General features: G+C 38.5%; 1 protein-coding gene across 5 annotated transcripts in view; it reads left to right on the top strand.

Moving 5' to 3' along the window:
• ppat (phosphoribosyl pyrophosphate amidotransferase) overlaps positions 1 to 12,713 on the top strand; it is a 70,488-nt gene that overhangs the window by 22,443 nt on the left and 35,332 nt on the right. For 4 of the 5 annotated variants that reach the window (XM_059989252.1, XM_059989254.1, XM_059989256.1 and 1 more), the window contains exons 2-3: positions 6,917 to 6,983; positions 11,676 to 11,882. In XM_059989252.1, the coding sequence (XP_059845235.1) occupies positions 6,917 to 6,983; positions 11,676 to 11,882 (274 nt within the window). Of the gene's footprint in view, positions 1 to 1,593; positions 5,802 to 6,916; positions 6,984 to 11,675; positions 11,883 to 12,713 lie in introns of those variants that run through there. The other variant, XM_059989253.1, reaches the window with a different exon arrangement.

The following is a 12,713-nucleotide window of genomic DNA, read 5'->3' as shown; positions in this document are numbered from 1 at the left end:
AAATAAATAGCAATAATTATTGAGAACATGAGATGAAGAGCCCTTGAAAGTTAGTCTGTAGGTTGTGGGAACAGTTAAGCAATGCGGCAAGTGAAGTGATTTACTCTGCTTTAACAGCATTTACTACTAAATCGTTCACTGTGAATTGTCTTGATTGTATCTTTCTCTCAAAGCTCAACTAGATCAGCTGCATAAATACTCAGGCTAAAATAATCACAAATTACTTGCCTTCTGGTTACTCAGAACCTATCCAGCATTTAAAAGCCGGAAATCAAGAACATAGTAGGATTTCCTTCACTTGACTGGTTGAGTACCGTTTCTGCAACATGAGGAAGCTCACTCCCATCCAGAATAACAAAGCCTGGTTGATGGTCATTCCAGCACCATCTTAAATGTTCAATTTCCATCAGTGATACATTAACTTCTACGGTAGCCACTTTATTAGGGACACTTGTACACATCATTAATACAAATATCTAATCAGCCAAACAAGTGGCAGCAATTCAATGCATAAACACATGCAGACATGGTCAAGAGCTTCACTCGTCATTCAGACCAAATATTTGAATAGGGAAGAAGTGTGACCCAAGTGACTTTGACCATGGAGTGATAGTGTCAGAGATGAGGTGATTTGAGTATCTCAGAAACTGCTGATCTGGGATTTTCATCACAACAGTCTCTAGAATTTACAGAGAGTTATGCAAAAAAACATCCAGTGAGCAGCAGTTCTGTGGGTGAGAAAGACAGTTAATGAGAGAGGTCAGAGGTCAAGGCCAGACTAGTTCAAACTGACAGGAAGGTGACAGTAACTCAAGTAACCATGCATTGCAACAGTGATGTGTAGAAGAGCATCTCTGTACACACATGTCGAACCTAGAAGAGGATTTGGCTACAGCAATAGAAGACCACAAACGTACACTCAGTGACCATGTAACAGAGCTTTATTGACATTGCTGAGGACAAAGATATTGCAATGCTACTTCATTCAATGCAAAGCAGCATAAAAGCACATTAACTAAATTTAAAATAATGTTAGTTATTTAGAGTGATATCTGAGTTACAACTGAATTAGAAACAAACAGCTCTAAAATTAAAAGAAACAGTGGCTACACCATTCAAGTGTTGCACATGCCCATGTTATAAAATATAATGATTAAAAGTTAAATAGAATCAAGGGGACACATGAGAGCTTAGTGTGGTTAGTAAATTGCTTTACAGTACCTGCAATCCTTGTACCAGTTGATCTAGTTGTTCAATTACTGCTGCTGCCTGTAAAGAGTTTGTATGTTTTCTCCGTAACTGTTTGGGTTTCCTCTGGGTGCTCTGGTGTCCTCCCACAGTCCAAAGATGTGCCCGTTTGTAAGTAAGTTGGTCTTTGTTAATTGTCCCATAATTAGGCTAGGAATAAATTGGCAGTTGCTGGGCTGTGTGGCTTGGAAAGCTAGAAGGTTCTACTCTGCACTGTATCGCAATAAGTAAAATTATGCCCACGTATTGTACGTAGAGGTTGCCCATAGTGCCTGTGAACTATGGGTGGATGGAGGGGCATTGCTCAGTTGCACGGTAGCCGTGGGGGGGGGGGGGAGTGAAAGCTGCTTTTCAGTCTGAATGTTCATGCAGAGATATCCCTGTACCTCCTGCCAGATGTTAGGAGATTGAACAGGTTATTGCTGGGGTCAGATGAGATTACGATTTTTCCGAGCCTGCTGTAGACATTGTGAGTTGTAGATGGTTTCCATATAAGACCATAAGACATTGAAGCAGAATTAAACCCATCAAGTCTGCTCTGCCATTCAATCTTGGCTGATCCTTTTTGTTAATCTCCTCCTCAACCCCAGTTCCCAGCCTTCTCCCGGTAACCTTTGATGCCATATCCAATCAAGAACCTGTCAATCTCTGCCTTAGATACACCCAGTGACCTGGCCTCCACAGCTGCATCTGGCAACATATTCCACAAATTCACCACCTTTTGGCTAAAGAAATTTCTCCACATCTGTTTTGAAAGGGCGCCACTTTATCCTGAGGCTGTACCCTCTTGTCCTGAACTCCCCCACCATGGGAAGCATCCTTTCCACATCTACTCTCTCTAGGCCATTGAACATTCGAAAGGTTTCAGTGAGATTCTCCCCCCCCCCCCCCCAATCTTTCTGAATTCCAGCAAATACAGGCCCAGAGCCATCAAACATTCCTCGTATGATAACCCTTTCATTCTTGGAATCATCCTTGTGAACCTCCTCTGGACCCTCTCCAATGCCAGCAACATCTGAGGGGCCCAAAACTGTTCACAATACTCAAGGTGAAGCCTCAACATCGCATTCTTGTTCTTGTATTCTGGACTTCTTCAGATAAGTGCTAAATGGCATTTGCTTTCCTCACCACTGACTCAACCTGCAAGTTAACCTTCAGGTTGTTCTGCACGAGGACTCCCCAAGTCCCACTGCATCTCAGATTCCTGGATTTTCTTCCTGTTTAGAAAATAGACGGCACATTTATTTCTACTGCCAAAGCACATGACCGTGCAATTTCTAATGTATTTCATTTGCCACTTCCTTGCCCAATGTCCTCCTGCATCCTACCTGTCTCCTCAACGCTACCTGCCCCTCCACCAATCTTCGTATCAGTTGCAAACTTGACAACAATGCCATCTATTCCATTATCTAAATCATTTATATACGGCATAAAAAGTGGTCCCAACACTGACCATTGTGGAACACTGCTAGTCGCTGGCAGCCAACAAGAAGAGGATCCTTTTATTCCCACTTGCTGCCTTCTATCAATCAGCCAGTGCTCTAACCATGCCAGTAACTTTTTTTTGTAATACCATGGGCTCATAACTTGGTAAGCAGCTTCTTGTGTGGTACCTTGTCAAAGGTCTTCTTAAAATCCAAATATACAACATCTACTGTATCCCCTTTATCTATCCTACTTGTAACCTCCTCAAAGAATTCCAACAGGTTCATCAGGCAAGATTTTCCCTGAAGAAAACCATGCTGACGGCCCATTTTGTCCTTTGTCACCAAGTACTCCATCACTTCATCCTTAACAATTGATTCCAACATCTTCCCAACTACTGAGGTCAGGCTAACTGGTCTATAATTTCCTTTCTGCTGCCTTCCTCCTTTCTTAAAGAATGGAGTGACACTTGCAGTTTTCCAGTCCTCTGGCACCATGCCAGAGTCCAATGAGTTTTTGAAAGATCATTTCTAATGCCACCACAATCTTTAACGCTATCTCTTTCAGAACCCTAGGGTGCAGTTCATCTGGTCCAGATGACTTACTAACCTTTAGGTCTTTCAGATTTTTGAGCACCTCCCTTGTAATAGTAACTCTACCCACTTCTCTTCCTTCACATGCTGCAACATCAGGCATGCTGCTGGTGTCTATATCTGGTAATTGTATCCCATTAATGTTCTGTGTAGTCCTGATAACTTGTTATGCTTTTTGGTTGATCTTACTGCAGCTAGTGTACCATACTGCCATGCAGTAGGTCAGCATGCTCTCAATTACACATCGGTAAAAGTTTATCAGTGGCTTTTGGGGATGATTTGCTTTCTTTAAACTCCTAAGATAATATAGGTGCTGCTGAGCCTTCCCTGCTATCAAGGAAGCTCTGCTGTGATGTCCACTCCCAAGAAGTTGATGCTGGAGACCCTTTCCACTGCTTCATCGTGGTAAAGCTTGTAAAGAATGATCAGGTACAAGAGGTACCCAAGTGTATTTCAGTTATTTACTTAATAGAACCATCCCAAATCTGTGTTCTGTAATGCCACAAAGGGCAAAGGCATAGGTACGTAAAAACACCACAGCTTTCCGATTCTCTACAAGTTGTACGTTATGTTGACTTAGAAGTGAATCGTAATTCCTTCGTGATTGCTGGATCTAAGTCTTGGAATTATCCAACAAACAGCTTTATGGAGTACTTTAACCAGAAAACTACAACAGTTATAGAAAGTGGTTGCCACCAGCTTTTCAATAGGAATTGGCAATAAATATTGACCTTGCTACTAATGTGTGGATGACTTGTCCAGTATCAAAACAATTTTCCTCTTGAATTCCATGTTTCTAATTTGGTGTGTGCATTTCACACAGTTCCGTGTAGCGAGTTTGATGTTATGTTCACTATGAGTACATATTTCAAATAAAATATTTACTGGGAGGATGTACTGGTGAGGACTACTTTGGATCAAACTCTTGGTGCTGTGGAAGAGCTTAAGGACTAGAATCTTTCATGCCAAGGAAAAACTCCCAGCACAGATTCCTTGCAGTGCTTCTACTAAAAGTCAGGTGTAACATGCTAAATTATAAGAAAAAATAAATCAAACACTGAATGCAATTCATTTTATTTTTGTTTCAGTTAACCTTGCAATAGTACCGATGGACTGGAAATGCTCCTAATGCCAGTGTAATTAATAAGTTAAACATTGTTTAGCAATGTTTGATTGCATCACAGGTAGTTTCGTTCTTGTATCCTCCACATTCCTATTTGAAAATCTATTCAAAGGTTACACAAATACTGTTCCTGACTGACTTGTTCTTTCTAGGCAATTAATTCTGCAAAACAAATTTTTCCGTTACAGTTTGCTTCCTAAGTGCTTTCATACCCCTAACTGTTCACTCCTTTTCTTCCCTTCAGACATTCCAAATCCTCTTTCTATTGAAAAACATTTGGAAATTTGCCTTAGAAATGCACTACAAAGATGCATCAGTTTTTGTTTGATAATAAGAAATAAGTTGTGATATTTGTTGCTCTATGACAAACATTGTTATCTGAACAGAACTGAAGCCAAGGAGACCAGTTAATATGGACAGGTTTGTGTCTGTTCAGTGACTGGTATTGTAGATCTTCAGCATTCAATTTAAGTTTTGCTCTTAGCAACATTCAGTATCTTTGCAAACTCTAAAGGCAATTTTGGGTCCTTCTTGGAACTTCTATTTTCACTTTTATAAGAATGGTAGAATTTAGGCAGAATAAGTCTTAATACAGAAAAGCTGCTGTCAATTCCAGAGCAATTGTACAAAAGAACAAATGAAGAGGAAGCCAAAGATCAGAGTCTGGATTGGAAAGTTTGCAAATTCTTGCAGTGGAATGTGAGATAGAAGTGGGAAATGGCTTCTGATTTCAGCAGGGAGCAGTCAAATTTTCATGTATTAACTATTATCAAATTGACCACATTTTCTACTAACTAATCAGATCCAAATTAGAAGAAACTTCAGACAGTGTTTTTGATTAATGTAACCAATGCTTGTCCTTGCTGGTATGTGTATTGCAGATACACATACCTTAAACAGTGTTCATTTTGCAAGTAATAATTTCAGTTTTTGCAGTGTACTGCTGCTCCATAATTCTGATTCTGAAATTTCATTTTCAGAGATAACGGGCATTGGTGTTGGAAAGAATGAATGATGGATAGTGATGCAGAGAGAGTAAATGATTAAAGTGGTGGTGCTGTCTGAATGAGAATTGTAAAAGCCAGTGATGTGTGAGCAGGAGTTATGGAATGAAGTCTGAAATATTAGAGGACTTACTGGAAATGTGATGAGAATCAATGTTCGCAGATATTAATTTTTATAATATGGGGACAGGCCAAGAAAACTTTCAAATGGTGAATGGAATGCCGGACTTTGTCTCAAAATAACAAATCGAAGCCCTGATTAGACTGCATTAACCATGCTTAATATTCATAATACGTATCTGTATGTTTCAGCTAAGGTTGCTTATATATGGGAAACTATTTTGGTGCACATTCTGATTTGAACATACCTCATATCTACCTCATTAATTTTGCAGAATACCTGTAAAGGCAAGTTCACTGTGGTGTTTGTTCATCATGTTGAAATTGAAGCATTAGTGTAAAGCTTTGTGTAAAAAATGATTGAGAACAAATGTTAAGCATATTAATATGAAATTTAAGTGTATATTTACTTGGAATAGTTCTCTATCTCCTTGTTGAACTAGGATGTTCGAAGTTAGTTAAATATATTAGGGTTATACAGAGAAAGGGGTTACTGACACTAAGACCTGATAGCCTGATGGTTATCCAGTGAAAAACCAACTGTGTAACAATGTTGTTTGCTCTTTGCTAGATTAAACCCATTTATCAAGAACTGTGTGATTTATTTGCACTACAAAGTTCATTGTGTTACTTACAAAGAGCACATTTTTGTGTGTTAATAGTTTAATCTATTCCTATTAAAATAAAGTTGTAAAATAATTGATTTCCTTCTGAAATGTCTTCTCTGTTATCCCTCTTACCTGAGTAAATTTTCTCCAGATGTAATAATTAATTTTGTTGTCTTTTTATTGAGTAAACTGCATTGATTATTATTTCAGATTTCCAATGTCAGAAAAAACAGCTGCAGTACTGTTGCTTTTAATTTATTAGCCTGAATTTAATCTCAGTTGTATAAACCAAATGCAATGCAAGATACACCGGTGTCTTATTTTCAAGGCAGTAGCGAGGAATACTATTGTCTAGCAAGAGAAATCAAACTTCCTATAGCAGATAAAAAATAATAAGTAATCTATCTATGAGCTTTTGGGTATTACACTGTATTGCCAATCTCAGGTTTGTAATACTGCAAACTAAGAGATTGTTGAGAAATGATAAAATTGGCTATTGTGTGGTATTTTGCCAGATATAACAAACAGGTACAGAAGCAGTACTGCATGCATGAGATATTCGGAATATTTGTTTACATTGGAGAGTTTTTTGATAGAAGATCCTCTTGGAAAAGAAGTAACTCCTGTGTGTTAATTGTACATTATATTTTTTATTAGTGGCTTGAATTTCTACTTAAAACTCTAAAGTTATGGAGTGATAGAGGGTAATTGCTTTCAGTGTAAAAACACTTGATCTCATTTCTAAACCATGTACTTATTATAATTATTGTTGAAACTTTCAAAAATATTTTACAGAGGTCAGGAAAGTGCTGGAATTGTGACAAGTAATGGGAGCTCCTCACCATCATATATGACACACAAGGTATGTCTTAGATGTTACATCATATTGATCTTTACAATATAAAGTAGTTAATTTAGTAAATTTTATTTGTTTACTCAATATAAAAACTAATTTCATTTTTCTTTGGGGCATTGAGGAATGAAAATTGTAGAAGTTAACGTGTAGAAATTGTCTGAGTTTCGGGCGTACATAGCTTATATATAGTGGTCTTAAAAGTTGAGCAATTGTATTCACTGTTGCCTAACTGCTCACCCAGTAGAAGGTCGGTCACCTGGCCAGGCTCATTGCCCAACACCAGGTCAGATGCAGCTTCTCTTGTTGGACTATGTAGGTATTTATTAAAGAAAGCCTCCTGATGCACCTAACAAGTTCTGCCCAATTTAAAGGTTTTTCACTAAGACGGGGATCTTTTACATCTGTGCTGCGGCTCCCTGTTGCTTTGGGAAATAATTGGTCTTTTGCAGCATCCGCGCCCATGGGGGCCAGGTTGAGGGAGGCTTAAAAGCAAGGCTGTTTAGTTCGAATAAAGTTATTCGACTGCAGTTTACTGACTGCGTGAGCACACCGCTACAACGAGTTTTTATCGCTATTAATATACGTCACCACTGCCAATACCTGACACCCGTCAGTGCGCGATTTCTTTAATTTTTCGATCCAAGGTAGGCCAACTATGGAGAATTCTAAAAAAAGAAAAGTGACTGAAGAAAGCAGAACGTTTAATGATACGTGGACAGATTCATTTGCTTTCACTGTTGACGAGACTGGTTTACCGGTATGCTTAATATGCAATGAGAAACTAGCAAACAACAAAAAGTCAAATGTTGCAAGGCATTTCTAGAATAAACATGCAGCCTTTGCTCAAAAATATCCGGATGGAGATGAGAGAAAAAAAGCCGTTTCGGAACTGATGCGGAAGGTTGATCTGAGCAAAAATCATTTCAAGCAATGGATGAATCAGTTCTTCCTGTGACCCAGCAGAGTTTACATACCGGCAGAACAACGCTATTTGTTCAATATCACGTCTTTAGACTCGTCACAGGCAATCGAGTAGGCCACAGCTGAATTGGTGTCTTTAATTTGCTGTCTTGTGATGTCTTCTGCCATTTTTATGGTTCTGTCTTTGACAGTCTTTGCAGAGAGGGGCATATCCCTGATTTTCTGCACAATTTCACTCTTGTTTTTAAAGTCTGTGAATAGATGTTCTGAAATCTTAATGAAAGATTCTTTTATATATTCACCATCTGTAAACTGCTTCCCGTGCCTGACCAGTTCCTGAGCAGCAATATAACTAGCGTATGTCGTTGGTTTTCCGGACAGCAGACCTTGAAGATGTTGCCCGTCAGAAGGCCGTTCTTGCTCAGAATCACAAATGGAGTGATATTGAAAACCTCCTAAGACCGGACAATCTTGTGTTCGAAACATGGAATGCTATCCCCGACATTTATGTAAACATTAAAAAGTATGCGCTTGGAGTCCTGTCGATCTTTGGATCCACATATGTATGTGAGCAGGTGTTCTCCAACATGAACTTTATTAAAAACAAACATCGTGCACGCCTCACAGATGACAGCTTGCGATCCTGTGTAAAGATGAAGGTGACGTCATACAGCCCTGATGTGCAGATGCTGTGCGCTGAGGTCCAGGAGCAGAAATCCCATTAACCAAGTATGATACATATTTTAATTGCCTATTATTTTAGGCATATTCATCTTTTTTCATTGTTCAGTGAAATAGTCCTTTTATTTTTCAGGTTGAGTGCTGGCTGACGTTATTTTTGGTTTGCTGCTGGTGGAAAATTTAAGTTCAGCGTTTTTCATAAATGCAAGAAGAACTCAAATAGACATTGAGTATTTTACTTAAAAGTAACCTTCAACCCAACGTCTTTTTTTCGGAGTTCAAAATGTTTTTGTTGCATGCAGAAATGTAATTTCGTTTTCTCTGCAGGAGTTCATCAATTTCATAAATGCAACACATTATAGTTTGTTTATACATAGCATAAAGGCAAAAAAAACGTTGTATGCAGTGTTATTTCATTTTAAATGTCAAACGGGTTTTGTGGGTCCCAGTGTTTTCTTTTCTGTGGGAAATGGGTCCAAGTGGCTCTTTCAGTGGTAAAGGTTGCTGACCCCTGCACTAAGAAGTCCCAGTTTATATTAAGGAAGTTGTAGTCCCCCATGACAACTACCCTATTTTCACATGTAAGAGAAAATTTGCAGAAGGTGGAAATCCAAGCAAATGCACAGAATGCTGGATGAACTCAGTAAGCCAGGCAGCATCTACGGAATGGAGTACAGCTGACATTTTGGGCCAAGACCCTTCAGTAGGACTGGAGACTTAATCTTTTCAATGATTTCAAGTTCTCTGGCCCCGATCACCTTATTTTTGGGCTCCTCATCTTTTATTTTCTAGTCCTGATGTCTAGTCTTGGCCCAAAATGTCGACAGTTTACTCTTTTCCATAGATGTTACCTGGCCTACTGAATCCCTCCAGAATTCCCATATTTTTACGCTGCTGTCCAATGTTCCGGTGGCTCATTTTTTTTCTGGGGGAGGGGTTCTGTAGCACAATCCCATCAGAGTTCTTGCACCCTTCTTATTTTTGTGTTCTATCTATATAGACTTATGTCCCCTCTGAGGCAAGCTGTGATATTGTCGCTGATTAACAGTGCAACTTCCCCTCACCCCCTTTTTACCTCGCTATATATATTCTAAAACATCAAAACCCTGAGACATTAAGCACCCATTTCTGTCCCTGTCTGAACCAAATCTCTGTAATGGGCAAAACATTATGGTTCCATGTCCTGACACATGCTTTGAGTTCATCATTTTGAGGCTGTATTAGTTTCCTATTTCATAATAATTGAGGATTATGGACTACGTATTGATCGTGGAGTAGATTTATATAGGTCATTGGCCAAGTTGCTGTACTGTTCTATGTCCTCTCGAGAGTGGTGGAGGCTGTGGAGATTTGATTGAAGTTTATAAAAATGGGCCTGTACTCACTGGAGTTTAGAAGAATGAGGGGGAGCTTATTGAAACCTATCAAATATTGAAAGGCCTTGATAGATTGGATGTGGAGAGGATGTTTCCTGTGGTGGTGGAGTCTGATACCAGAGGGCACAGCCTCAATAGAAGTATGTCCCCTTAGAACCGAGATTGGAGGAGTTTCTTTAGGCAAATCTGTGGAATTCATTGCCACTGACATCTGTGGAGGCCAAGTCTTTGAGTTTATTTAAAGTGGCCATTAATAGGTTCCTGATTAGACAAGGCCTCGAAGGCTATGGGGAGAAGGCAGGAGAATGGGGTTGAGGGATAGTCAATCAACCATGATTGAATGGCGGAGCAGACCCTGGGCAGAATGACTTAATTCTGCTCCGATGTCTTATAGTCTAATTTTCAGTCAGCAATGAAACAAAAGATTTTGTTGTTGGCCTAAGGAAAAATGTTCTTCGAAAGACTTGAGTTATCTCTATGGCAAGCATTTTCTATTTTTCAACTCTTAATCAGTAGCAAGTTCAAGAGTTATAATAGCAATGCCTAGAAGCAAAAGGAAACATTTTAAGTTAATAGGGTTTCAAATGAAACTTGCCTCATTTAAAGATTGCAACTGATATGACATTAGTGCAACTTTTATTTCAATGAGATTATCTCTTTTTTTTAAACCCATGATATACATAGTCTGCTTAGTCTCAAAACTGCCATCCTAGGAAACAATTTGGAGAATTCACCCTGTAGTCCCTCCTTTGCAAATGTACTGTTACTCAAATGGGAAGATCACACCTAAATAGAATATTCTAATTCTAGTTTACATGCATTGCGGTTTTGTTTCACCAGGGCTCAAAGTTATTAGAGCAAGCCCTCACTTCTCTTGTACTGAAATCCCCTCACTAGCCAGACCATCATGCTGTTAGCTTTTCTCATTAGTTTCTGAACCTGTGCGTTAACCTTCAGTGATTTGTGTAGCATGCCTTGGTCCCTCTGATACCAATGTCTTTAAGTCTCTCATAATTTATTTTGTCTTTTTCTTCCTACCAAGGTGGATTACTTCATATTTTTCCACATTATGTTCCTTGCCCATTCACTTTGGATATCTAAATTATAGTACACATATCAAAATTAACTAAATTGTAATTTTGTAGGAATTTACTATGCCATCTAAAGCAAATCTGCAGAGTTCAAACCATTACATCTGTAAGTTGTGCAACTGTGATTAACATTGAGTCTAAATAAATACTTTCATCATGGAGGCCATAACTAAAAGATAAAGATCTCCAGGATGAATTTGGGTCTTTGTTCACTGGTTTAAAAAAATTCTTGCTATGTCCATGATCTATTATTTGCTTTCATCATGGGTTTTCTCAACTTACTCCTTGTTGCTTACCCAAAAATTCCCTCTCAGGTAAATGCAATTGCATGTGTTAGAGTAAATTGTAACAATAAATTTTATTACTGTTCTTTTAATTATTTGAAGTATTATTCAAATCCGTAGCTATTGACAGTATTTTGGAGTGGTGCTTCGCAGATTAGAAACACAACTTTGTGATAAATATGAATTGAATGCAGTTGCTTATGTTTAATTTGCAAAATACATTCAGAGAAACATTGTATCATTAATTAAGAGGATTTTTTTGTTCCCCTTTGAAACTGTGATAGTTTTTAACTCAACATTATGAAAATCAAGAGCAGTTCTAAAAAGTGTTTTTTTTTTGAATAGGGAATGGGTCTCGTAAGCAATAACTTTAATGAAGAACAGATAAAAAAGCTTCGCAGTGGAAATCTGGGTATAGGACATACGCGATATTCTACATCGGGTATTTCCGAGTTACAGAACTGTCAGCCATTCGTGGTGGAAACACTTCATGGAAAGATTGCTTTAGCTCACAACGGAGAATTGATCAATGCAAAACAATTAAAAATGAAGGTATGGCATTGGTCTAATTACATCTGTTGAAAAAACAATAAATGAAATTTATAAATAAATTTATTTAATATTAATTGTATTTTGAACTATTGTCTTTTAGTAAATGTTTACAACACAAATGATTATGGATGAATAATTGAGATAAGATCCAGGTCCAAACTTCATTTCCTGGTAAATACATTACTTAAGTATCACGTTTGTTTGCAAGTAGCACTTGCCTCATGTAAAGACAAGATTTTGTAACTGATGGAAATCCAGATCTGCATATACAAAATGCCGGAGAAACTCAGCAGGCCAGGCAGCATGACGGTTCAGGCTGAGACTGTTTTTCAGGACTGAGCTTGCCTTGTGTGATAGTATTTTCAGTGCAGCTTCCATTTCACAAACTTGAGCTCAAACAGTACTGATGTTCCATTTCTGTAGTGAGGTGTGCATAAGGTGGGAAATACAGTATTCTGACACAATTGAAGTTTCTGCTGGGGGGGGGGGTTGATGAGGCCAATGACTAATTGCTCAGCTGCTGTTTCTTGTCTAGCACACTTAACATGGCCTTGAGGTGTAGTACTGAAAATAATGTTTGGTATGATTTTGCACCTCATTATTATATTCATGTGTTTATGGTTGCTGAAAAATTAGAGCATAAAGGATCGCTTGGATTCAGGGAGACACCGCAACTAATGGTCTCTTCCTTGTTGAGAAGAGGCCTCTGTTGCAGTGTTCATGTGAGTCTCGTGTGATTGCCAGTAATTGCCTCGTGGTCACATGACCTTGTGCCGTTAAATAGATGAATAGTAAATATAACTCTTGTTGCTTCTGAAATATGGACATACA

The sequence above is a fragment of the Hypanus sabinus genome, chromosome 14, assembly GCF_030144855.1.
Source record: "Hypanus sabinus isolate sHypSab1 chromosome 14, sHypSab1.hap1, whole genome shotgun sequence".
NCBI lineage: Eukaryota > Metazoa > Chordata > Chondrichthyes > Myliobatiformes > Dasyatidae > Hypanus > Hypanus sabinus.
The sequence above is the reverse complement of the archived record's forward strand: the minus strand, read 5'-3'. Positions and strand labels throughout refer to the sequence as shown.